This window comes from Antechinus flavipes, chromosome 3, assembly GCF_016432865.1.
Source record: "Antechinus flavipes isolate AdamAnt ecotype Samford, QLD, Australia chromosome 3, AdamAnt_v2, whole genome shotgun sequence".
Taxonomy (NCBI): Eukaryota; Metazoa; Chordata; class Mammalia; order Dasyuromorphia; family Dasyuridae; genus Antechinus; species Antechinus flavipes.
In genome coordinates, this window is record NC_067400.1 from 290,987,583 (window position 1) to 291,014,960 (window position 27,378).

General features: G+C 35.4%; 1 protein-coding gene across 1 annotated transcript in view; it reads right to left on the minus strand.

Moving 5' to 3' along the window:
• Positions 1–2,041: 2,041 nt before the first annotated feature.
• IMPG2 (interphotoreceptor matrix proteoglycan 2) overlaps positions 2,042–27,378 on the minus strand; it is a gene marked incomplete at its 5' end in the record, with an annotated part of 81,024 nt that continues 55,687 nt past the window's right edge. The window contains 10 exon segments of the mRNA XM_051990600.1: positions 2,042–4,730; positions 6,298–6,377; positions 7,036–7,228; positions 8,195–8,383; positions 11,412–11,622; positions 16,221–16,440; positions 17,035–17,597; positions 17,600–18,247; positions 19,426–19,750; positions 24,231–24,316. Of these exon segments, the coding sequence (XP_051846560.1) occupies positions 4,718–4,730; positions 6,298–6,377; positions 7,036–7,228; positions 8,195–8,383; positions 11,412–11,622; positions 16,221–16,440; positions 17,035–17,597; positions 17,600–18,247; positions 19,426–19,750; positions 24,231–24,316 (2,528 nt within the window).

Here is a 27,378-nt window from a genome sequence, read left to right on the forward strand (position 1 = left end):
TTCCTGTCTGCAAAGTGAAAAGAAACATAGCAGTGGGATCCTGTCATGCCTGATGCATTAGTGTAAGAAGGAATAGAATCAGACATTAAGTACTCCACAAGGAAGCAAACAGTAAAAGCCTGGGTTTCCCAATATGTGACATTCTTTATTACACTAGCTAACACAAAGAACACATTATCAAGTAGCCAAATGGCTCTTTCCAAATTGAAGTACCAAGAACCAGAGGCATTGTGATTTTCCAACATGCCAAAGTCTGGCAGAAAATCAAAGTTTCTAATTCAGACTCACATCCACCAGTCAATTGGCTAAGAATATGCTTAGTTCTATGGGTTTGAGGTCCCCATTCCCAGAATGGTTAAATTTACCTTCTTAACAGTGAGGAAAGGATTCTGGGAAGATGGTGGAGTAGATCAGAAAATTCTAAGTTCTCTATATTTCTCCCACAAATAACTGTTCCTCAGAGCACACATAGAGCAATTAAAAACAAATTGGAATTGGGGCAGAAGATTGGTCCTCCTGGGAGAATTGGAGGTTTAAAGAAAGAGACCAGGAGACTTGTTTGGCCCCTGTGAAGTATAAAACAAAAAGCAGCAAGCCCTAAGGTTAACTGGTTTGAGAGTTAGCCTTGTCCTCAGACACAGGAAATGACAGTATGAGGAGTTGGGGTTTGAGTCTAGGAAGACTGAAGGAACCTCTGCTAATAAGGAATATCACACTAAACTGCTACTGAGCACAGTGATGAGTGCAGAAGCAGTGGAGCAGTGATGCTGCTGGCTATGAGCACTTGCAAAGAAATTTGGGATTCCTGGTCAGAGTAGAAAACTGAAGGGAAGCTTGAGGCACCATCTTCCCACCCTACAATTTAAGCTGCTTGTACTAATGCCTCTTATTAAAAAAAAAAAAAATGAACCAGTAAAGAAGAGAGAACCCTATCATAGGAACTTATTGTGGGAACAGGTAAAACCAGGATTCATCTTCAGAGGTAGACACTAAAGTAAAAACAACAACAACAACAAAAAAAAAAAAACTTCTATTCCAAAGAGTAACATGAAATGATTACCTGCCCAGAGAGAATTCAAAAAGAATTTAAAAATCAGAGACATTGAGGAAAAACAAAAAATAACAAAAATAAAAACCATCCAAGAAAAACAAGATTATGAAAAAAAAGTTAACCAACTAGAAAAATAGAGTCTCAAAGATGAAAATAATTCTTTGAAAATTCCCCTTTTAAAAGAGGAAGCCCATAAAGCTGTGAAAGATCAAGAAATAACAAAACAGATTATAAAGAATGAGAAAAATAGAACAGAATGTGAAATATTTTATAAGAAAAATGACAGATCTGGAGAACAGATCAAGAAGAGAAAATATAAGAATAAGACTGCCTGAAAGTTGTGACCAAAAAGAGAATCCTGATACAATAATGTAGGAAATAAAACAAGATAATTATCGTAGAGTGATAGAAAAATCTACCAATCACCATCTCAACAAGATCCTTTGTAAAAAACACACGGAAATATTATTGACAATTTTTGAGACCCCTAGATCAAAGAAAAAAATTTGCAAGAAACAAGAAAAAACAATTCAAATACACCAGAGCTATAATTAGAATTGTACAGGATATACCAGCAGTTACGATAAAAAAAACCTCTGGTCCTGGAATCATATTTACCAACAATCAGAAGAATTAGGCCTCTGGTAAAAAAAATCATATCCAAAATTATTTATAATACTGAATGAGAAAAAAATGGGCATTCAACGAACTTACAGATTTTCAGAATTTTCTATCCACCAAACCTGAACTTAAAAAAAATTTAACACATAAGAGCCAATATCAAAGATCAATTTCAAGGAACTCAACATGGATAAATTGATTTTTTTTTAACATGGGAAATGTATACTATATCTTTAAGATTCACATCAACAAAATAATTTAAAAAAAAAAAGATCTAGGGTTGCAATGAGAAACATTTATCTAACATTCTCCTGAACAACAACAACAAAAAAAAAAAAAGGATGTTCAATGAATTGCAGACTTTCAGGATTTTGTTGCAGAAAAACCTGAATTTATTAGAAAATTTGACATAGAAGAGCCAAGAGATATATCAGGTAAATATCAAAAATTGATTTCAAGGACAAATAAGAACACAGTATTTCTGTCTTATACATGGAAATATAAACCATATTTCTAAGATTGTCAGTAGTTCAAATATAAGTTGGAATAGAGCTGAGTATGATGTTATTCTAAAAAAGCAAAATCATGTAGAAAAAGATAAAAAACATTAGTATGTTATATAAATGAAGTATAAGGGCAAGAACTAGATTAGATGGGAGAAGATTCTGAATTCCTACTCACATCAGGAACATGTAAAGAGGGAACAATACATAGAAATATCTAGAAGCGTATACAACTCTCCAAAATTTATAAAGGAAGAAATAGGATAAAATAGGGTATAAAGAACATGTAGATTAACAGGAGTGGAATAAAGTGTAGAGATTAATGAGAATGGGAAAAAGGACAGAAAGAATGGAAGCAGAGGATAAGGGAGGGGTCCTTGTGGGGGAGGGGGTGTTAAGCAATAGCAAGACTTGCTAAGAGTAGAAATAAAGTAGAGAAGTTAGCAGGGAGAGGAAACAAGAGATAATGCAAGCACAACATTCAATCAGGAGTACAGTTTATTAGAAAAAAAAGTAGGGGTAATAATTGATCTCAAAATGAAAGTTTAAAAAATTTAGTGAAGAGAGAAATCTATATTATATGTCAGCTATGTTAATATTGTTTTAGACTATTAAAAACAACTAAATAGTGTAATCTTGGAATACTGTTGTAGGATAGGAAATGATGAATTGATGGATTTAGAAAAATATGGAAAGACTTGGACCTAAGTAAGATAATGTTATCCAATTTTAGAGAAACAGAGGACAAAGAAGCATAATACAACCTTACATAAATGTATATGTGCATCTATGTATATGATTATAAGTATCTATGTATGTGTGTGTATATACAAATGTATACATTTATGTATGTGTGTGTATTATATTTTTTTTGAATACACAAATATATTCATGCTTAACTGTAGACTTTTGGGGGAGAGGGAAGAATAAAGTAAAAAGTACACAGCAGAAAACAAAAGAAAACTTTTGTGGAAGCCAAGAAAAGATGAATAGCTCTGAATATAAAATGTTCTATTATTATATATACTTTCTTGAAATGAAAATTTATTGTTACATATTTTGAATTCTCTCATCTTCTGCTGTATACATGACAATATTTTTTTCCTTTCTCTTTTTTCTTATTCTTTTTTTTTATTTTGTATTAAAGTTTTAAATAAATAGATTTTTTTCAAAAAAAAATATTAACAATGATACAGACATAAGAAGTGTTGTTGCATTTTGAAATTCTTAAGTTTTGATAGTGAAAACAGCATATCTTACCATACTATATCAAAAAGTATTTTTATTTGTTCTTTATTAGAAGAGTCTGCATTGTTGGATTTAAATAATATTAAAATTCAACTTCTATTCTGAGCCAGGTCTGACTCAGGACAGTACAGTCCAATGGTTGGTGCTCAGGATTAGAATTAGATGAAATACAAATTTTTATAAAGGGAAGTTCATTTCAGCAATAAAATGTAAAGAATGTGCAGCAAAGATGCAGCATTAGTTTAGTTAGGCTCAGCATCCCCTTTTATCATTTGCAATCTAGTGTACCCAATTAGAAGGGGTTGTTGACTTCTGGGAAATTCCTCAATTCTGAGAAGCACCAAAGTATGCCAGACATTTATACCTTAGGCAACCAGAAAGCATCATCAGTGGTTGCAAATAGTGCCTTGAACCAGTGTTTCCCCCAACAAAGACTTAAGAACAATTCCATTCCCTTTTAATATTACTCTCATAGGTTCCAACTATATTAATAGCTACTGCTCCTATTACAACTTACATGAATTAATTTTTAAAAGATACTTAAAATGGACAATATGTGGTTATTTTTCCCCTTTTCCTCTAATTATCAAAAGTGCCTTACAAATAGCTATTAGATCTCACAACATCTATGTTTAAGACTCTCACCCTATAATCCAATTTAGAAAATGGAGGCACAGAGAATTAAGTGATATGCTCAAAGAGAAGATCAATAGAAGAACTAGGAACAAAATGTAATAAATTAACTTCTAAACCCAACTGATAATATATGTCCTATTCCCTGGTTTTTTTTTTTTTTTGAAAATTTAATTTTATTTAATAATAACTTTGTATTGACAGAATCCATGCCAGGATAATTTTTACACAGCATTATCCCTTGCAATCACTTATGTTTCGTTTTTTCCCCTCCCTCCCTCCCCCCCCCCAAGATGGCAAGCAGTCCTATATATGTTAAATATGTTGCAGTATATCCTAGATACAATACATATTTGCAGAACCGAACAGTTCTCCCGCTGCACAGGGAGAATTGTATTCCCTGGTTTTGTACAATATATTTTACAATTTTTTTTTAATCACATCAATGCTTATAAAAATCTTTGCTGGAAATCTAAGCTGGAGGGAGAAAAAGTGGTACTGAACAGAGACATTCTCCCAACTCAACCATGCTTAAAGGATATTTCCTTTTTTTATCCTCAAAGTACAATCTAAGCATAGGTAACTATATTACTGCCACACCACATTACAATGGTAGCAAGCAATCTTCCTCTTCCAACTTCCTTCAAAACTGATGTTTTTGTTATAACAGTTTCCTGCAATGAAAAAGCAGAGTAACCCCAGTTAATTGGTAAAATAATAATATGCTGAAACGTCCACAAATTTCATAAGATAATTTTCAATTGTGTTTCAAGTACTTACTCTTGTTAGGTAGATACTGTTCTAAGTGTTAGAGTTATAAAAGTAAAAATTTCTCTTCTCCTTCTAATAATAGGTATGGGTCCTATATTTTTAGGATTATTGTTAAGAATTCTATTTCCATTATATAGGGCTCACTTTTTTATATAGATTTATAAGTTTGGAAACTTCCTCACCAGGAATTCCTTATAGCAATGAAATCACAGGCCTGGTCCAAAAATAATTGAATTAATAATTTTCCTTGGCAGTCCATGTGCTTAAGACTTCCCATTAAATTCTTTCTCTCTCCCTCTCTCTCCCTCCCTCACCTTCTACTTCTTTCTCCCACCCTTCCTTTCTCTCTCTCTCTCTTTCTCTCTCTCTCTCTCTCTCTCTCTCTCTCTCTCTCTCTTTCTCTCTCTCTCTCTCTCTCTCTCTCTCTCTCTCTCTCTCTCTCTCTCTCTCTCTCAGTATATAATTCCCTAAAAACAAAATTGGGTAAGAGGATCACAGGTTAAAAAAAAAAAAAAAGATGAGTACAGTGATGACAAAGGAGAGAAGAAAATAGAATAACATGGAGCCAATCCTAAACTGAGGAAGTATCTTTGAGGTTTTAAGATGAGGAGGAGGCCCTACATGGCAACACTGATGACCTTGAACAGGCATCAAATACAGGTATGGGATTCAGGTTACAAGTCTGTGTACTGGGAGATGATCCCAAGGCTGTCTTTCCTGACTAGTTTCTTATTTGTATTCTAATATAAAGCACTTTACCTAAGGAGGAAAGGAGGAGTGAGAAGCAGCTAACATATTTACAAACAGATTCTCAGGTTGTATGCTGAAAAATGTAAATACAGAAAAACAATGTAACTCCAGGCCTTGTAATATGTGATTGTAAAGAAATTTATCTCAGACATTTACTAGCTGAGTGACCCTGGGCAAGTCACTTAATTCTGATTACTTCGAAAAAAAAACAAAAAAGAACTGCAACTAGTTTGGGGGAGAAGGTATTTCTTAAATAGAACCATGTAATAAAGTATTTTTCCTTTAAATGGGATGACCCAAAAGGATAATAAAAATGGACTGAATATTTCCCAACAGTCAGTTATAGAGAAGATTCCTGCTTTGAATAAGAGCTAGACTAGATAATCTCAAAGGTCCCTTTCAGTTTTTATTTTTATTTTTTCTTTAACAAGATACATAAATAAAAGGTAAAATGAAAGACCTAGAGAAATAAGTGTAGAAAGATTCAATAGTAGATTGAAGACTAAAATGGGATGTGTAAGAGCTTAAAACTACAACTAAGCCCTTGACTCAACGAATTTTCTAATGGGAATATCATATAACATGAACATCAGATTAGGATAGGCACCCACCCTGGTTACACATACCATACAAACCAAAATAATTAAACTAATGCTGGCAGCACTACTACTATACCCATTTCAAAAGATTCTGGGCAGAGGCAACATTCCAAATACTTACATTTGATGTTGTCTCACAAATTCTGCAAACTGTTGATCTTTGGCATAAAGTTCAAAAATTCTGGTTCTCTTTTCAATCTCCTTTTAAAAAAATAAAGTCAAAAAATACTTTAGAAAAATCTCAAAAACAACCACAACACATCTTTAAAGGGGATTTATGATATCCAACTACTTTCTACTTATATTCCCCAGGAGAAACAAAAAAATTATTATTTCAGAGAAAGAGGCAGAGGTTCACATTTGTATTAACAGAGACTGAAAAGAAGGGCACTGGCCTCTTACATATTTTCTGATAAAGGTAAAAGGATTTCTTTTATTTTTTTCCCACAAAAGTCCCCCAAATTTCCTACTGGTCAATATTAATGTCATATGTATTATGTCATCTTTGTGCATGTGTATATCATTGTGTATGTTTTGTGATTCCAAGATAGATAATCACTTTCATACTTCATATGTAAGTATATATATATATATATATATATATATATATATATGTGTGTGTGTGTGTGTGTGTATATATATATATATATACATATATATACAATATATGTTTGTGTATATTTCTATATGTATATATACTACACATATTACATCTCTACTACATACTTACATGTGACAAATGTACATGATATATTCGTTCACCTATACATACCTTTGCATGTACATATTCATGCACATATACATATGTGGAGAGGGAGGGAACAAAAGAGAAAAGTAAGAGAGAAACAAAGGCACACACCTCACTGGTAAGCTCTTCATAGATGTGCCGGATCTCTTCACTGCTGCAGGCCGTGGACCCCTCTCCACTGACAGAGCTGTAAGAAGTAAGCTGAGGGTAGCTCCTCTCATGTGGGCCATATTCAATGACATCATCCTCAAACACAGGGTTGTACTTCACAGCGTTCTCAAGGGATATGGAGCTGTCACTCCTCCTGTTGTAACCATACAACACAGTCAACCCACTGCACAGTCCACTTTACTTTGGGAATTTTATCTAAGAGAGAATAGTTGAATATGAACCTCATGTTGGAACAGGAAGGCTATCACGAAAGGCTGAATGAACCTAATAAGATTTGACTACCAGAAGTGTCCAACCTAATCACCAAATGTTTATTCATTAATGTCTGTCTGCATGTGTACTTGGCTGCCTGATGAGCACAACCATTTTCAGCATTCCAGGAGCATATTTCATACAAGAAAGGACTGCTCTGAGGGAAAACTAATTTGGGGACTTATAGAGAATTTAATGGTAAGAGTAATAATAATAATAGCTAACATTTATACAGAGCTTATAATGTGTCACGCACTGTGAAAAAGCATTTTACAATAATTACTTCATTTGATCTTCACAACAACCCTAGGAGGTAAATTTATTGTATTATATTATATCCTCATTATTATAATCTTCATTTTACAAATGAAGAAAAAGAAGTTAAATGGTTTGTTCAGAGTCACAACGTTAGGAAGAATCTGAGACTGGATTTGAATTTAGGTCTTCCTGATTCCAGGTCCAGTGCTCTATCTACTGTACCAACAACAGCCTCTAAAAATTGGAATATAATACAAAAAACCAACTGGAGTAGACTATTCTAGAGAAAAAGAGACATAGAATTATCTTAGATAGTGATCATATGACCACCAAAAAGATACTTGACCTTTCTCTTCAAAGAGGGAAACTCTCACTCCTTTACCAGATAAAGTCAAACCTGCCAAAACAAAGCCCCATTTTTTTAGTTCTTGTCCAAATTTTATCCTGATTGGTGATCTGACTATGACTAAAATTCAGGATGAAATGATTCAAAATAGTATCACTCATTCTCTCAAAATAGCATCACATCATATCATCTCACAAAAAGGGGAAATGGATTTATTCCAGAGAGATCTATATTTTCACTTACCTGAGGGAACATTTTCTTTCTTTCTTCACATACTGTTCCTTCAGATTCCTAACCAGAAAGAAGAGGATAACCAAGACTATAAGAAGAAAGCCAATCACTGAGGCAGCAGCAATTCCTATCACCTGAGACTCTGACATGTACTCTTCACAGTGTTGTCCTCGGTACCACCAGTTCTCACCTACACGGCATCTAGAACATAAAAACCCCACCACAAAAACCATGTCAGTATTCATAAAAGAGATACAATCACTAAATCACTGGTAGTTATTATGGTAAGAGACAAGAAGAAAGGATCTAATTAAAAGTAATGAATATTAGAACTGAAAGGACCTTTGTTTTTGTTGTTCAATCATTTTAATCATATTTGTCTCTTCACGAACCCATTTGAGATTTTCTTGGCAAAGATAAAGGCCTGGCTTGCCATTTTCTTCTACAACTCATTTTAGAGATGAGGAAACTGAGGCAAACAGAATGAAGTAATCTGTCCAGGGCCACACAGCTAGTGAGCATTCAAGGTTAGATTTGAACTCATGTAGATGACTCTTTTGGACTCCAGGTCTGGTATTCTATCCACTGTGCCATCTAAATGCCTATTGAAAGGAGACCTTAAAGAGCCAGGATTTAAATTCTGGACCTGTATTCCAAATACAATGTTGTTTTCATTCAACCCACTTATTTTATAGATGAGGAAACTGTGACTTGAAAACTTTATATGATTTGCCTATAATCACGGATTCAATTAGTTTGAATTTCCCTTCTTGACCCTTCATATGTATGTGTTCTTATATGAATCATTGAATTACCATGAACCACTCACCAGAAAAAAGTGAGTAATAATACACTGCTGTTTTCTTAGTCATCTTTGATAACCTAATTGATTAATGATATTGGATTATCTTCTTGATATTTGAAATTTAAGAGATAAGAGGGGCATAACAGAGGTATTATATCACAACCTTCTCCCTGATTCTACTCAGAGGAACATCTCAGCAAAGAATGAGATCATTATAAAGTACTCAGCACAGTGCCTAGCATATATTAGGTGTTTAATATATGCTCGCTCCTGGACAGCTAATTGGCTGTCCCAGTAAAAAAAGTGCTGATCCTGTAGTCAGGAAGACTCAACTTCCCAAGTTCATATCTGGCCTCAGATATTAGCTATCTGCCTCAGCTTATTGGGGGCAATTAGATGGAGCACTAGATAGTGTACCAGCCCTGTAGTCAGGAAGATCTGAATTTAAATCTGGCCTCTTAAAACTTGCTAACTGTATGAATCTGAGCAACTCCCTTAACCCCAATGCCTCAAAAAGTAAAAATAACAACAACCATAACAAAAAGCTTGTTTCCTTTTCCTGTTTTTTTTCCCCTTACATTTGAATAGGCTAGCCTATTTCTCAGGTTCATTCTCTTCCCTTTCAACAAACCCAAAGAAAACATTCTCCTTTCTGTTATTTTTCTTAAAGGTGAAACAAAAGAGAGCACCATGGCTCCCCATCCATTCTGTGGTCAGTAGAAGAGCAAAGACTGCTCTTCTGATGAGAAGTCTACTTTCTTTTTCTGTCTTTTGGCTAGTAATTGGAGAGACCCCATGGTTTTATATCAATGTAGGCCTAATAAACCCTGTAGCAATAAACTCCATTGTTAGCTTCCTCTCAGAAATTATGTTCTTAGAGAGATCATTGGTTTACCCAAGTTCACATGATTCTGAAGGCATATAGCAGAGAAAGTACTAAGAATAGGAAAACCACTAACAGTGGTTATTCCATGCAGCAGGCAAGGGAAGAGGCCCCATAGAATGGGCACAGTTATATTATACTCTAGTTTGGGATTATTGTGAAGAATTTTATTTTTATATTATATATGAGTCATCTCAAGAGGATTTGCATGTGATTCCTGAGCTGTGAATTTTCCCCAATGGTCCATGTACTTTAAGCTTTTCATTTAAAAACTGCAGGTGTTTATTCAGTGAAATTCATCCAGGCAAGCACTCTGTTGGTCCTGCCAATGGCTCTCATTAAAAAGAGTAAAACTAAGCCTTTAGAAATTTACAATAGAGCAGCTACATGAACATTTCTGATAGAAGGTAAAATAATTGCTGGAAAAAAAATTATAGTTTCACTCTGCCTCACAGAGTTGTTGTGGGGGGAAAGTACTTTATAAAATTTAAAATAGTTTGTAAATATAAATATTTTGCACTTTCAAATTATTCACTGTGTGATCTTGGTCAAGCCTCTTAGCTTCTCTCATTCTGACTTTCTTTAGTTTTTAAGTTATAACAATAACAATATGTATTTTCCTTCCTAGAACTAATATGCAAATCAAGCAAAATAATAAATGCGAAAGTGTCTTGTAACCTATAAGACATTATGCTTACATAAGGTACTTATAATGAGACTATTAATATTGATGATAATAATAATAGCTATTGAATAATTAAAATCTCCTAATAAATTCAGGCTAAATGCAGAATGTCTGTCAAAGAAGGTCCCTCCCATAACATTATATTTCTCTGGAATATTGCCTTGAACTCTTCTGATCTTCCTGAAGAGGTCAAGCTAATTGCTAACAAGTGCTTGAGGCAGCCATTCATTTACTAATAGCTAACATTTATATAGCTCTTACTATGTGACAGGCCTGGGAGTAGCTACATGACACAGTAGATAGAGTACCTGGACTTGGAGTGAGGAGGGCCTGAATTCAAATCTGTCTTCAGACACTTACTAGCTGTGTGATCCTGGGCAAGTCACTTAACTCTGTTTGCCTCAGTTTCCTCATCTGTTTTTATATAAGAGACAAAAGGAAATACCAAACCATTCCAGTATCTTTTGCTAGGAAAATTCCAAATGGGATCATGAAGAATCAGCCATGAGTGACACAAGTGAACAACAACAAAATGTTTCCGGCATTTACTCAGTGTTTTACAATTATTATTTCATTTGGTTCTCTCAATAACTCTGGGAGATAGGTGCTATTAGTATCTACACTTTACACATGAGGAAACTGAGGCAAATAAATATAAGTTGATTCATCTAGAGTCACACAGTTAGTAGGGATCTGAGGCTGGATATGAATTCAAGTCTTCCTGACCCTAAGACCAGTGTTCTATCCACTGAGCCCTCTGGCTGCTATTTAAAATGTAAAATCCTACAACTGCACACTTTGTTACAGACTGTTGCATTCCAGTCCTATGAAACACAAATACCTGCTAATAACATACCTACAAATGGCCCCATGCCCAGGGATAATGTCACACTTTCCATCATTCACGCAGAAATCTGGCTGAAGCTCACAGACACTCTGACAGGGCAGTTCCTGGAGACTCTGATAACCGGGGTTACATATACATTCTGCTTCTCCACTCCAGTGATTGACCACACACTCAGAAAATTCATTGCAGGCTTGGAACTTACAGGGGTCAGCCTGATCACCTGAAAATTGAAACAAAGCAGAAAAGGGATCCTACTCAGTGAGGTTCCTAGAGTATGTACTCCATTGACCTGGCCTTTGAAGACCAACGCCCACCTGCATTTCACAGTAGGAATCACAGAATTCTAGATTTAGAGTTGGACAATACCTTGGAGTCATTGAGTCCCAGTCCTTCATTTTATAGAGAAGGAAACTGAGGCTCAGAGAATTCATGCCATTTGCCCAAGCTTAGGGTAGTGAGTCTGATGGACAGATGTCTCAGGTGAAATTTGAATTACAACTTGCCTTACTTCAAGCTCATGACATTGGAGTAGGGCTTTAAGAGGTAACTTTCTTTTTTTTTTTTAGTGCTTTATATTCAGAAGAGTTTTTGTTAAATAGGTTCTCTGAAAATGGCATGTTCATCACCCGAAGGCTAAAGAAAACCACCAGAGGGCCTGTTGTCTAAGAGGTACAGTGAATAAAGCACTGGGCCTGAGATCAAGAAGGCCTGAGTGCAAATCCAGTCTCCGACACTTATGAAGTGTGACAGATTACTTAATATCTGTTTGCCTCAGTTTCCTCAACTATAAAATGGGGATCACCTCGCAGTATGATATGAGAATTAAATGAGATAATACTTGTGGGTTTTTTTTAATAGTATTTTATTTTTTCCAAATACATGCAAAGATAGCTTTCAACACTTCCTTCGCAAAACCTTGTGTTCCAAATTTTTCTCCCTTTCTCCCTCATCTCCTTCCCCAAAACAGCAAGCAATCTGATATAGGTTAAATATGTACAACTCTTCTAAACATATTTTCATATTCATCATGCTGTGCAAAAAAAAAAAAAATCAGGTCCAAAGGGCAAAAAAACACAAGAAAGGAAAAAAAAAAAAAAAAAGGCAAACCACTAACAACAAAAAGATGAAAATACTATGCTTATTTGTAGAGTGCTTAGCACAGTTTCTGGAACACAGTAAATATTATGTAAATATGTATTCCCTCCCTCCAACCTTCATTAGAATTGTAAGTTCAAGAATAAGGAATTTCCTCTATTTTCTCTCTGAAATGTGGAGTTGAATTCGATCACTATAAAATGACATGTCCAAACTTACACAATTATAGTATGTATGTAGGTGTGTGTGTGTGTGTGTGTGTGTGTGTGTGTATCAGAAGATTTGAACACAAATTTTCCATATTTCAGGGACAGCCTCATGAAATCCACCATAAAATATTGCCTTACTCTGTAGATATCCACAGGAAAACAAGAAAAATAAACATTTTAAAATTAGAAAAGATCTTATAGATAACCTAACCTATATCAACTTTCTGTCTTGGGAAGGAGGAGAAGGAAAATATTTTGAATACAAGGTTTTGCAAAAGTGAATGTTGAAAATTACCTTTGCATGTATTTGGGGGGAAATAAAATATTAAAAAAAAAAAAAAAACAAATGGGACTGCAAGCAATCACAGCAATTCTCAATGAACTTCTACTAAGATAAGATATCAAAAGTTACAATCTGCATTGGCAAGATGCCATCCATTCCTATGGAATTCTAAATGGATATGTAAATATTTTAACATTTCAAAATATTTCACATGCATTGTTTTGTTCTAAAATACAGAAGCCTACAGGTGTTCATAGCCATGACTGACACATATGGAAAATAAGATTCAGAGAAACAAGACTACATGTCTAGTATCAGAGCCAGGACTAGAAGCCAGATTTTCTGGAAAAAAAAATTTTTTTCACACATTAAATCCATATACTTATTTGAAGTTTTTCTACATTTGGATTAATTCTAGGGTCATTATGTTTGTTTCCAAATGGCACTGTGTAATATATATATATATATATGCCTGTATAATATATATGTGTGTTCTACCAAAAATAACATCCAATAAAATATCTATACATATAAATATGGTTCCTATCCTTAAGAAACTTCTAATCTGTTAGGAGTAATAAGACATGCACACAAATAATTATAACACAAATTAAAGTAAGATAATACAAGTAATCTAAAAATTCTATAAGCTCCTTGGGGAATATAGGTACTTTGAAAACATGAACTATTTCTTTTTTTTTTTAGGTTTATTTTTTTAATCAAATATCTGACACCAAGTAAATATTTTTAATTTTTTTGATGTTGAATAAATGAGGAGGAAGAGACTATTCCATCTGGGGAAATCAGAGAGGGCTTCATGAGTATCATTTAACTCAGGAATTAAAGGATAGGTAGGATTGATAGGGAAGGGAAGAAAAGAGAAAGACACTACAGGAAAGAAGGGAAGCATTAGCAAAGGCCTCAAAGGGCAGCGCACAGCCACTGAAAAGCCTTGCAGATTAAGGTCTATGACCCTATGTTCAAAGTACATGCATAATACTGAGAAATTCACCCTAAAAGGAAGAATGAGCTAAAGTATGGAGGATGTCATCTAAGAAGTTTAGGCTACATTTGTCACTCCTATTCTGTGCTAGCACTATGCTAAGCAAAAAAACAGCCCCTTCTCTCAAGGAGACTAATGGGGGGAAAATTGCCAACAACTTTATATAAATAATAAATATACAGAATAAGCTTGAGGCACTATGATTAAGGATGAAAGTCTAGGTAAAGTTTAGAAAAGTTTATTTCAGAAGGTCTGGTGTTAGCCAGGACTTGAAGAAAGCCAGAGATGCCAGGAAGTAAATGTGAAGAGGAAGAGATTCCAGGAATCTTCAGTAAATTCCAAGAATTTCCAGTCAGTGAAAAGGCCCAGAGTTAAGAAACAGTGTATGATGTGTGATGAGCAAAGAGACCAGTGTCACTGAAATGCAAGAGTATGTTGAGGGATATAAGGAATAAAAAGATTAGAGAGAAAGGAAGTCACATTATCAAGGGTTTTAAATGCCAAAGGATTTTTTTTTTTTGATCCTGGAAGTGAGAGGCTGGAGTTTACTGAATGACCATGCTGGGGTGGAGTGGGGGAGTGACTTGACCTGATGCTTTACAAGCATCCATTTGACAGCTTAATAGAGAAGATGGATTGGAGTAAGGAGAGCGTTAAAGCAGGAAGACCCACCAGAAGACTATTGCAATAGTTGAGGCATGAAGTGATGAGGGTTGGCACTAGAGTGGTAGCACTGACAGAGTATCAGGCAGTAGGAAGCTTTCTTTGAGGTATGGTATGGAGGAGGAAATTGCCATGCATTAAGAATATTATTCTGATGGCAAGAAGATCAAGGATTGGAGGAGGAAGGGACCAGAGAAAGAGAGACTAGTTACAAAGATATTGCAGTAGTCAAATAGATAAATAATGCAGATCTGGACTGAGACGACCACAAGAACAGAAGGGGAAAGTGGTTGAGAGTTTTCGAAGCAGAATTAATCAGGCTTATCAACTGAATAAAGGTGAGGTGAAGGAAAGAAGTGAATCAAAGGTTTCAAATGCAAGATATTGCTATAACTGGAATTTTTCAATAATTAGAACAATTTATATTTTATAAGCTCACCAAAATATTGTAACTAGAATTTTTAATTAAAATAGTAGACAGGTCTACCAACATTTAATATTTTCTGATAGATTTTATTCACAAAGATTTAAAAAGTAGCAAATTCTAATTATTGACATAGAATAATCAACATATACAGTGGAGAATCTCAATTTCAATATTGCTTTTAAAGATGAAACACAGGCATTTTACTATCTGAATGGAGATACTTGAAGAAATAAGATTAAGTGAGGTGCCAATGGAACATGCCAGTGGAGGGTAGCATAGCAAGGAAATAGGACTATATCTGAATAATGGATTTGAAGAAATGTTCCTGGATTAGAATCCTAGCGCTCCTACTCACTAACTATGAGAGAGTGAACAAACAACTTAACCTCCCTCAACCTCCATTTCTATAAATACAGGGGCTGGACTAGATGATTTCCAAAATCTCTTTGTTCTCCAAATATTAGAATATATTCATTGACAGAGGGAAAGAAATCTGTAGAAAAGGAAATATTGAAGATTCCAGATAAACGGGATAATTGATGAATTAAGATCCTGGAGGATGTGGGCAGCAATAATCTTAAGGATATAGACACAGAAGTTAATCTTGTAAGGAGAAGGGAAAAGTCTTCCTCATAGAATGAGGAACAGGAAATCAGTGGATAGATAAAGTTGGAGAAATGTGATACAAAAAGGAAAGAAACTAACAATATTTCTATCAGATGGTCGCCATCTAATTAGTAAGATAGGAAATTAGGTCATCTAAAGGGCAGTGTGATGCTGGGGGCACTTAAAGAGATGAAAATGCAGCCAGAAGGAGATGATCACATTTGACTTCAAACTGGAATATGGGCTAGGTCATTTCCTTTGCTCTTAATGGGTAAAGGATTGGTTTTTCCTGGTAGTAGAGGCCATCTGCTTCTTTCCAAGGCAAAAAATAAAATTTCTCCCTAATTATCTTAAATGAAGAAAGAACTGAAAACGCAAGGTTTTAAAAAATAGAACAAATAATTCTAGTCCAGCCAACTCTCCGTTATTAGTACTCAAAACCATGATTTTTTTTTTTGATGCATATATAAAGAAACTAACTCATGCAAATAACTATTGTATCATTTTAGGTATTCCCAGCCAGTATCATTACCTGATTCCACATCCAGGGAATATTTATCAATAGCTAGATTCATGGTGTGGTAGGCAGTGTTGCAGAAGTCTTCCAGAATTGTATACACAGCATTGTTGACATCGTGAGGTACAGGTTTAGCAAACTTCACCCGGCTGTTTACCACAATACTGCCGTTTCTGAAGTTCAGGATTTCCAGATTCTGGAATCCAGTGAGATTTGATTGAAGATAGGGAACTAGCTATCATCCATGAGAAATGAGAACAAGTTTATCAACAGGAAACTTAAACATGCTCCCCATTTTCCCCCAATGATATTCCCATACCTGATACAATTAATGAAAAGATAAAGCAAATCATTAATCAGTTACTCAAGTGCTGTGACAGTTCTTCAAGAGATATATGACTCAAGAATACCATAGCTTGTAAAATAATCTTCATATAACCTGACTTCCCTTGGCTAATATTAGGGAATCAAATTAAAATATAAAAATATCAAAGGCATTGTTAATCCCTGGGGATTGACCTCACCGCTTTTAAATATGACTTTCAAAGGGGAAAAAAAAGCCTGTTTCAATCTCAGAGGTTCTGAGGTGAAGGCCTTAGATCACTAGCTCAGCTTGCAACACTTGTGCCAAAAGTACACTTTCCTTGGATCAATTCCCCAGGCAGCTTTCTATCTAATCATTTCCCCCCCATCCTCAACTGAGGATATTATTTGTAGATAATAATGAGTGACAACAACTAAAGTTCCTCTTTTCTTGGCGCACATATGTACATTTTGTGTATTTGTGAGTATAGTATCCATACATATTATATTTTACTTACAGTCTTACCAGTTCTAAGAATCTTTGTTCCAGTGCTTTATATTCAGAAGAGTTTTTGTTAAATAGGTTCTCTGAAAATGGCATGTTCATCACCCGAAGGCTAAAGAAAACCACCAGAGGGCCTGTTGTCTGGGAATAATTTGGATAGGGTCTCTGTGTGGGTTGAACATCAGCTCTCTCAGTAGAGAGCATATTAGTTGATATTTCCACATGGCCACCAACAATGCTATTTTCTTCTTGGTTGAGTGCAGGCTGGTAGTATCCTATGCCCCCTTGGTCCAGTTCTAATGAAATGTCCTGTACATCCATAATCACATCATCCTCCAGATTGGTTGGAGACAACTTGGTGGAGTCAGAAATAGAGACTCCAGACACAAGGGTAACAATATTCTTTACTGTACTTGCAATTGCGTCTTTGGCGGTTCTCCCTAGGGAGGAAGTTGTTGACTGAGTTACATCTAGTTTGGGTGGCCTAGTCCACAAAGATCCCATGCCTGACTTTTCTGTTGAAATATCTATCTCAACTTGTTCTGTGCTAGATGATTCTAAAATTTCATTTGTTTCTGTTCTTTAGAGGATTCTATTTCTTCTAGTCTATCATTAGTAGAAGTAGAGGCTATTACAGATTCTGATAGAAAGGGTGGCTTGGGAACAGAATAACGATCAGTTGAGGTTGCCTCTGATGTGTGCATTGAGAGATACAAAGGGACAGATTGAGATGTGGTATTTCCAAAGATGGAACTATTAGCCCCAAGAGCAATTTCAGATTCCTCAAAAATCCCCCCTGCTTTATCAATTATGGCTCTATCTAGGTTCTCTTTTTTGCTCTCAATTGGCAAAAGTGATTTCTCATTTTCAAGCCAGGATTCAGATGGATATTCAGTGTTATGATGCAATGAAGGCTTACTTAATGGCCAAGTAAGCAGCTCTTGTCCAGATCCTGAACCTGATTGTTCTTCAAATAACAGTCCACTTCCAGGGTATAATTCTGGCTGAAAAATGCTCACTTCTAATTGATCCTTATTTGGGGAGGCCAAAGGATCCAAGCCAAAAGGTGTAGTAACTTCTATGGCAAGAGAATCCAAAATGGATGGAGAGGTCAAAGTTGATAAAGGCAGCTCAGAGTCGTCTGTTGATGGCATTGGCACAAGATAAGAGGATGGATTTGAAGTCAATAGATCAAAAGAAGAAAAACTTTCTGGTTCTTCCACACTTGTTAGTCCTAAAAATAAATTTTTCCATTAATTGTAGCTTATGTTTAATTTCTACATTCTATTCCTAATTCTCTGAGAATGCCTGGTCATCATGTTTTTCTCATTAAGTGAGCAAGGTCAGAAGCTGGCTTTGACTTTGCAAAGTTCAGCAGCCAGCAAGAGAACCTGACAGTGTCTTTATGAAGTGGAACAATGGTGCTTGAGAATACAACCTGATTCTCCCAGAGGGGTATGACCAGACATCATTCACTGTTAAAGCAATTTATCTTCAGATGCCTGCTCTTTAGAAACAAAGAAGTGCTGAAAGGCAGACTGACCAGAAAGAAATTGGATCCAAGTGGGAACTCAGAAGGAAAATTCCCTAAGAAATTTTACCTGTCACTGAATGGTTCAGTTCACCCATTCCCAATTTCCCTATTCAAAAATCTGGTCTTTTTAAAACTTCTTTTTGTCATCCTCTTCTTCCTCATTGCTATGCTGATTCTTTCTCCACAGTCTCTCGGATCTAGTCTTTCCTTTTAATTTCTGAGTCTCCTGCTATGCTAAATTTAGTCCCACTCTCTGGTAAGTTCATGAATGGAATATTATAATAGGTTTCTTATTAGTATCTCCCTACTTTTAGTTTCTCCACTTCAAATTCATCCTGTGGTATAGTCTTAGGGTCAGGAAGACCTGAGCTCAAGTCCTACATATAACACTTAGTAGTAGTAAGACTCTTTTGTTATTCTTGCTGTTCAGTTGGCTTCAACTCTTTGGGAGCCCATTTTCAGGTTCTCTTGGCAAAGATACTGAAGTGGTTTACCATTTCCTTCTCCAAATCATTTTACAGATGAGGAAACTGAAGCAAACAGGATTAAATGATTTGCCCAGTGTCACACAATTAGGTAAGTATCTAAGGTCAGATTTGAACTCAGTAGGACAAGCCTTCCTGATCTCAAGCCCAGGGCTCTATCTCACCCATCATCTACCTGCCCTCTCTCTAATCAAGTCCTCTACTCTTGCCAAATTAACTTAATTGTTGTTTCATCTTTCATAGATTTCTCCATCTTTCTTTCTTGCCCTTCACATGCCACTTTTCCTCAAGGAATGCTTTCCCCTGATACTTTTCACTATTGTTTCCTGCTCCTCATGCAAGGTAGAGCTACCAATAAAATTTGCAAGAAAGTGCAATGATACAATTACTCACCATCATCTAACAAAGCAGGTCCAGAAGTCCTTTCCTTAGGAGCCATAGGCAAGCCAGTCTGAGGCACTGCTGGGGTGACAGAATGAAGAGTGAGGCTGCTACCCTCTAAAACAAGTGGGGGAGAAGTGGAACCCACCTTCGAGGGAAGGGGTAATTTTGATGGAGACACTAAATCTGCTGGAGGACTTTCTGATTTTGACCAGAGCTCACTGCCATTGGATGAAAGAGCCCCAGAGATGAAACCTGGTTTGGTGAAATCAAGTGGTGAACTATTCCTGGCAGTTGATTCATCTGCTGAGGGCCATTCAGCTTGAAGGGTATTATCCTGAGGGGAAAAAAAGGCTGAATCATATCTTAGAGAAAATAAACACAGGAGGAAGAGTGAAAGTCTAATTAAATTTCCTTTCCTTCCTGAATTTTTTTTCAACTTAAATATAATTTTGATGAGTTGTTAAAGCAAAGTCTAATGAACTGCAATTTTATACTTATGGAGAGCTGAAGTTAAAGACTCAAACATATAATCACAGCAGGGGAGGCCAATTAGCAAAACTGTATCATCTTGAGAGGTAATTATTGGGTTTCCTTATTTTTGAATTATGAAATTAAGCTCAACAGTTTCTAAGGTCCCCTTCTGCTCAAGCATTCTAGGATTCTTTTCTATTTATAATTCTTTCCCTTTGCACCATATTATCGTCACATATATACTTGTCATTTATGATAACATTTTTCGTTATGTTGTTATCCTTCATTCTCAAAGAGGACTAAAATGGTATAACTATGTTAGAATCAAGGTACAATGTATCCAACTATGGCTGATCAGACCACTAGAAGCTTGGAAGTCTCCACCATGGGCAGAACACAAATAGTCCACATGAAGACTTGAAGTGAAAATGTCTTTAAATTTGCATATATCACATTTCTTACATATCTATGTAAATATGTATTATGTATACACACATGCATATACGTATATATGTATGTATGTGTAATCAAGTATGTACATATTCACACCTTTGGTTTGCTAACCAAATTTTCCATTTAACTACAAAAAATGCATTAAGTATTCTTGAGACACATAAGAAATGTTAAAAAAAAATTTTTTTAAGAGTCCACCTTGCTATAAGTGGGGTGTGTGTGTGTGTGTGTGTGTGTGTATTTGTAAGCCCAGGCAAAAGAAGAGGAAGTTTTTTTTTTGAAAAAGAAGAAAAAAAGTTTAGTCGTCATCTTCATCTTCTCTCCATTTTCCTTTCATGGCACTAGAAAGAGCAAATCTATTCATATTTTTTAACGGAAAACAAATGTGTCAAGGACCGGGTAACCTATAAGCATGTGACAATAATAATTATACTTCAAAAGCTTAAGTTTATACAGAACTTAAAAATTACCAACTCAGTTGAGTCCTACAATAATCAAAGCTTGACAAGTCATTTGTGCCCCCAAGGTCAGATTTTTAAAATGAATCTCATTTAAAATGAATCAATTGCTGTTGTTTGCATTTTGGCTTATAAAAAAAAATTCTTTGCATCATACAGGGTCATATTTTTCAGCACTAAAAATATGTGCATTTATTTTTTTAAATGTTGTACTCATTCATGTTAGGTTCTAAGAAACTGCCCTCTTTGCTCACCTCTGAACTTGGTTCCAAACATTATTAGCTTCACTTTAAAGATGGGACACTAAGGCATAACAGGATAAATGATCTGCTCAGCTCTCAAAGCCAATGTGTGACAGATTCAAAGCCAGCTCTTCTGACTCCAAATCTAGTGCCCTTTCTACAACACCATAGCTGAATTGGGTACTAACATAATGAAAATACATCATGCTACCATGGATGTGTGTTTGTTCTAAAAAACAGGACATTTCTTTTCTATTAAACTATTTACCCATTCCCTTCCCCACAAGTTGCATTAGATATATTTTTACATCTGTAGGTTCATATTTTTTTTTTGCCTCATAGGTGGATTATACTGTAACCATTTTAATACTTACTCCAGAAAAATTTACTGGACTCAGGTTATGAAATTACTCCTATACTAGGAAAATTACTAAGTCTTCAATGAAAACGAGCCTCTCCAAGTAGTAGATATTTCCCTTCTTACATTTTTATATGTACTTATTATTCTAATTGCCCACTAAGTGAATAAGTTGGCATCAAGAAAAAATTTTAGTCATACAAGAAATATTAACAAACACACAAAATAAAACATTTTTTAAAAAACAAATTGTGCTTTTATTTTTGAAAGAATGAATATCACTTATTGGTGGCAATGAGCTCTTCCTGTGCATTGGGAAAGGTGAATAACTACTTGCCAGGAGTTGCACCTCATCATTTAGTTTATGAATAGATGTTTCCATAGTAACTAATTCAACTCAAAATTTCTTCCTTCAATGCATCATATTAGCAAGTTTAATATTATATTGGTCAAGTTTCACATTTGCTAATGCCATCTAAAAAGCATGTTAATGCTAGGGAATTCATTAACAAATTATTTTCCAACGCATGGTGCCAGTGAGATATCAAATCCAATATTCCCAACATGTTCTCTTTTACAATATAAAAAAATTAAGAATAGAAAACTTTCACAATAAAAATTAAAATATAATATAAATTTCATTGGTGTTATTTAGGGAACAAAATTAGAAGAACAATTTTCAAAATAAAATAAAAATAATAAGGCCAATATGACATTACTACTGTAAAGCCTTATTATAGGATGGTAATGACTCTGAGCCTATAGGACCTAAATTTAAAGAAGTTTATCACTGAAGTTTGGCAATTAATATTGGGCCACAACAACTCATGAAAACATCTATTAAGAGATGAATGGGTTGCAATCTACACTGGAAAGATTAACTAATGGAATTATGGCTTTTTCAAGTTTTGAAATATAACAAGGTGAATACCTCCAGATATTTTGTTGTAGAAAGAGAAAAATCTTTAAATGAGTATTTCCTTATTCTTATAAACAAGCATTTTTAAGTATCTTCTTAATTTTTACAAGATAGGCAGTAAATATACAAGGACAAAATGATAAGCAATCCCTATCCCCAGAAGGATACAGTGTACAGCATTCATAGTTTTTTTTTTTCCTTTTCTTCTCCCAACTAGTCATACATACCTTCTTATTCTGCTATTCATCCAATTATCACCATTTAAAATGCAAAAGGCAAACCATAGAAGAATTAAAACCATACCTAATAATTTTGAAATACAGACCATAATACTTTTCTATTTAGAGAGTGCCAGAAGTTTTAGCATTAAACTAGCAAAAGCAGAGAAGAGAGGAGTTATATCTCTTATATCAACTCTCTTAATCTTTCTTTTCCTTTATAAAGCACAGCTCAACCCTGCCATAGTCATCACTAAGGGAAGAAATCATTATAGAGAAGGGGCCTACTTTGCTCATCAACACCAGCACCAGTTGCTGCCCAACTGCTACCAACAAGTGGATAAGTGCAGATGCACTGAGAGAAGGGGATTGTTACTGGCAATCTTCAGACCACTAGTCCTTCTTTCACCCAGTCAATTGTGTAGGGAGACAATTCCCATGGAAGGGAAGCCATCCCCACTAACATCAAAGGAGTTCTTGTTTCCTATCACCCTCCATTGTGAAAACTAAGCAGGTCAAACCACCACCAACCTTAAACACTAGCTTCCTTACATGCTGATGAAGATAATCCAGAACCCTGACTCCAAGAGCTTTTGAAATATCAATGCTTCCAGGCTAATGTCAAATGATTCAACAGCAGAAACTGATAAATTCTATTAGTCGAATTAATATTAAAAATCAGAAATTCCCCTCAGCTTTAAATGAACTCTAAGGATCATGGAACCTATCATCTGACCTAAAGCTGAAACCTTATGTATGTATTGGCTCCTCCATAAAATATAAGTTTCTTGAGAGCAGAAACTGTCTTATTTTCTATTTGTATCCCTAGTGCTTTATACATAATAAAACACTTATTCAATAATTCTTTGAAAGCACATAACCTTGCAGGATTAAGCAATTATAATCCATTTTTCTAGTTTGAGAAAATAAATTAAGGGGTGACTAGGTGATACAGTAAATAGAGCATTGGCTCTGGAGTCAGGAGGACCTGAGTTCAAATTCAGTCTCAGACATTTGACCATTACTAGCTATATATCCTTGAGCAAGTCAATTAATCTCAATTGTCTCATGGAGAAAAGAAAAGAAAAGAGGAGAAGAGAAAAGAGGAGAGGAGAGGAGAGAAGAAGGGAAGATGAGAGGAAGGGAGAGGAGAGGACAAGAGAGGAGAGGAAAGGAGAGAAATTGATCTTAGCCTCCAGCAAACTCCTTACAGTATGACTACAGATCAAATGCATGTACACATGCACAGACAGGTGTATACACATACTCTTATACATTGAAGGTGAAAGAGAGGAAGAAGAAGCACAAGTTATAGAAAAGTTATAGAACTTAGCCAGAAGAACCATAATGTAAGGGGGTGTCCCCCTTTGCCTCTTGAAAACTAGTCAACTGCAGCAATTTTAAAGAGAACTACACAAAGCATAGTAAAACAACAAAGGAAACAATAATCTATGTTATGACTAGAAAAACTTTCCGAAGACCTTTTGTGGAAATACACAGAAATACATGTATTGCTGTGGAAATACAACAGTAAAAATATCAACAAGCAATTATGAATCAGTTGTTCTTACCATGTGGGTAATCTAGCAAAGCAAATTTCATGCAGTGCCAAGGGTTGTCTTAAAGAATTGGAATAAAAAGGTTGGGACACAAATAGGAGAACCCAGACACATAGAAGATGAGAAGAATACTTACAAGTATCAGGGGTGGAGACACAAGAATGCTTGGGTTTTCAAAATTCCATAGTGGGTCTTCAGTTTTGGGGAAAAAAGCATCTTTCACTGAAAAAAAAATTGAAGAACATTTTTAGTTGGCACAATCTTTATTTACTTGAGGAACTATCATATAGAAGAGGTAAAAGATTCAATCTGCTTGGTCCCAAAGGCTAGGACCAGATGCAAAAGATGGAAGATACAGATTTGGGGGCTCAAAACTAATGGTAAACTCCCTTAAGATTAAAAATATTGGGGCAGCTAAGTGGTGCAGTGGATAGAGCACCAGCCCTGAAATCAGGAGGACCTGAGTTCAAATTTGGGCTCAGACACTTAACACTGCCTAGTTGTGTGACCCTGGGCAAGTCACTTGACCCCAACTGTCTCAGCAAAAAAAAAAAAAATTAAGATTAAAAGTGTCCCAAAATATAATGGGCCAACCCACATCCCTCCCCTCATTTCCTTTTTTTTTTTAATTTTTATTTAATAATTACTTTATATTGACAGAATCCATGCCAGGGTAATTTTTTTTTACAACATTATCCCTTGCACTCGTTTCTGTTCCGATTTTTCCCCTCCCTCCCTCTATCCCCTCCCCTAGATGGCAAGCAGTTTTATATATGTTAGATATGTTGCAGTATATCCTAGATACAATATATGTTTGCAGAACCGAACAGTTCTCTTGTTGCACAGGGAGAATTGGATTCAGAAGGTATAAATAGCCGGGAAGAAAAACAAAAATGCAGAAAGTTCACATTCGTTTCCCAGTGTTCTTTCTTTGGGTGTAGCTGCTTCTGTCCGTCATTTATCAATTGAAACTCAGGTCTCTTTGTCAAAGAAATCCACTTCCATCAAAATATGTCCTCATACAATATTGTTGTCAAAGTGTATAATGATCTCCTGGTTCTGCTCATTTCACTTAGCATCAGTTCATGTAAGTCTCGCCAGTCCTCTCTGTATTCATCCTGCTGGTCATTTCTTACAGAACAATAATATTCCATAACATTCATATACCATAATTTACCCAGCCATTCTCCAATTGATGGGCATCCATTCATTTTCCAGTTTCTAGCCACTACAAACAGGGCTGCCACAAACATTTTGGCACATACAGGTCCCTTTCCCTTCTTTAGTATTTCTTTGGGATATAAGCCCAATAGAAACACTGCTGGATCAAAGGGTATGCACAATTTGATAACTTTTTGGGCATAATTCCAGATTGCTCTCCAGAATGGTTGGATTCGTTCACAACTCCACCAACAATGCATTAGTGTCCCAGTTTTCCCGCATCCCCTCCAACATTCATCATTATTTTTTCCTGTCATCTTAGGCAATCTGACAGGTGTGTAGTGGTATCTCAGAGTTGTCTTAATTTGCATTTCTCTGATCAATAATGATTTGGAACACTCTTTCATATGAGTGGTAATAGTTTCAATTTCATCCTCTGAAAATTGTCTGTTCATATCCTTTGACCATTTATCAATTGGAGAATGGCTTGATTTCTTATAAATTTGAGTCAGTTCTCTATATATTTTGGAAATGAGGCCTTTATCAGAACCTTTAACTGTGAAGATGTTTTCCCACTTTGTTGCTTCCCTTCTAATCTTGTTTGCATTAGTTTTATTTGTACAAAGGCTTTTTAATTTGATGTAATCAAAATTTTCTATTTTGTGATCAGTAATGGTCTCTAGTTCATCTTTGGTCACAAACTTCTTTCTCCTCCACAAGTCTGAGAGATAAACTATCCTATGTTCCTCTAATTTATTTATAATCTCTTTCTTTATGCCTAGGTCATGGACCCATTTTGATCTTATCTTGGTATAGGGTGTTAAGTGTGGGTCCATGCCTAATTTCTGCCATACTAATTTCCAATTATCCCAGCAGTTTTTATCAAATAATGAATTCTTATCCCAGAAGTTAGGGTCTTTGGGTTTGTCAAACACTAGATTGCTATAGTTGACTATTCTGTCTTGTGAACCTAACCTTTTCCACTGATCCACTAATCTATTTCTTAGCCAATACCAAATGGTTTTGGTGACTGCTGCTTTATAATATAATTTTAGATCAAGTACAGCTAGGCCACCTTCATTTGATTTTTTTTCATTAATTCCCTTGAGATTCTCAACTTTTTATTGTTCCATATGAATTTTCCTCCCCTCATTTCCAATCAGTTTTCAAGTCCTGTCATTTTTACCTTGCTAATATCACTCATAAATATCTCCCCATCCTAATGCAGGCCCTTATCACGTCACTTCTGGACTATTACAATGGCCTATTCCTTGGATATGTCTGTCTCAAGTCCCTTCTCATTTTACTTCATTATCCCCTCACTTCTTAAACAATCTTCCCAAATGCAGGTCAGACCCTATTCAGGAAATTTCAGTGGTTCCCAGTTTCCTCCCATCAAATATAAAATTCCCTATTTGGTTTTTAAATTTCTTGATAAATTGGCCTCTTCCTATTTTTCTAGTCTTCTTAAACCTTACTCTGCTCTATATAATGTATGAAACCAGTGATACTGGCCTTCCTTGCTGTGCTTCACATAAAACACCCTATCTCCAGGCTGCATTTCAATGGCTAGCCTCCATTGCTTGGAAAGCTTTTTCTCCCATTTCCACCTTCTAGCTTCCCTGGCTTCCTTCAAATCCACCTTCCTCATAAAAATCTTTTCCCTTTATTTTGGTGCTTTCCCTAAAATTAACCCCCAATTTACCATTTGCATTTTGTTTCAATAAAATCATTTGCACATTGTCTCCCCCATTAAATTGTCTTCTGAACTCATTGAGAGATAGAACAAACACATGTTTGTTTGTTTTTTTTGTCTTTATGTCCTCAGTTCGCCTCATAGTGTCTTGAACATAAGAGATGTTTAATAAACGCTAACTAACTTAGTAAATTCCTCTCATCCAATTGTCCATTTGTCAGTTATGCTGTAGAAGGGATTTTTGTTCACACAAATTGAAGTAGATGTTCTAAGAGGTCCCTTCCAACCCTGAGATTCTACAGGAAGAAAAAATAGCCCTTTATAAAAATTGTATTGTGTTTGGGATAAATGGCCAATGAGATCATAGATTTAAAGCTAAAAGGGACCTTAAAGGCTATTTAGTCTACCGCTACCCTATACATTTTAT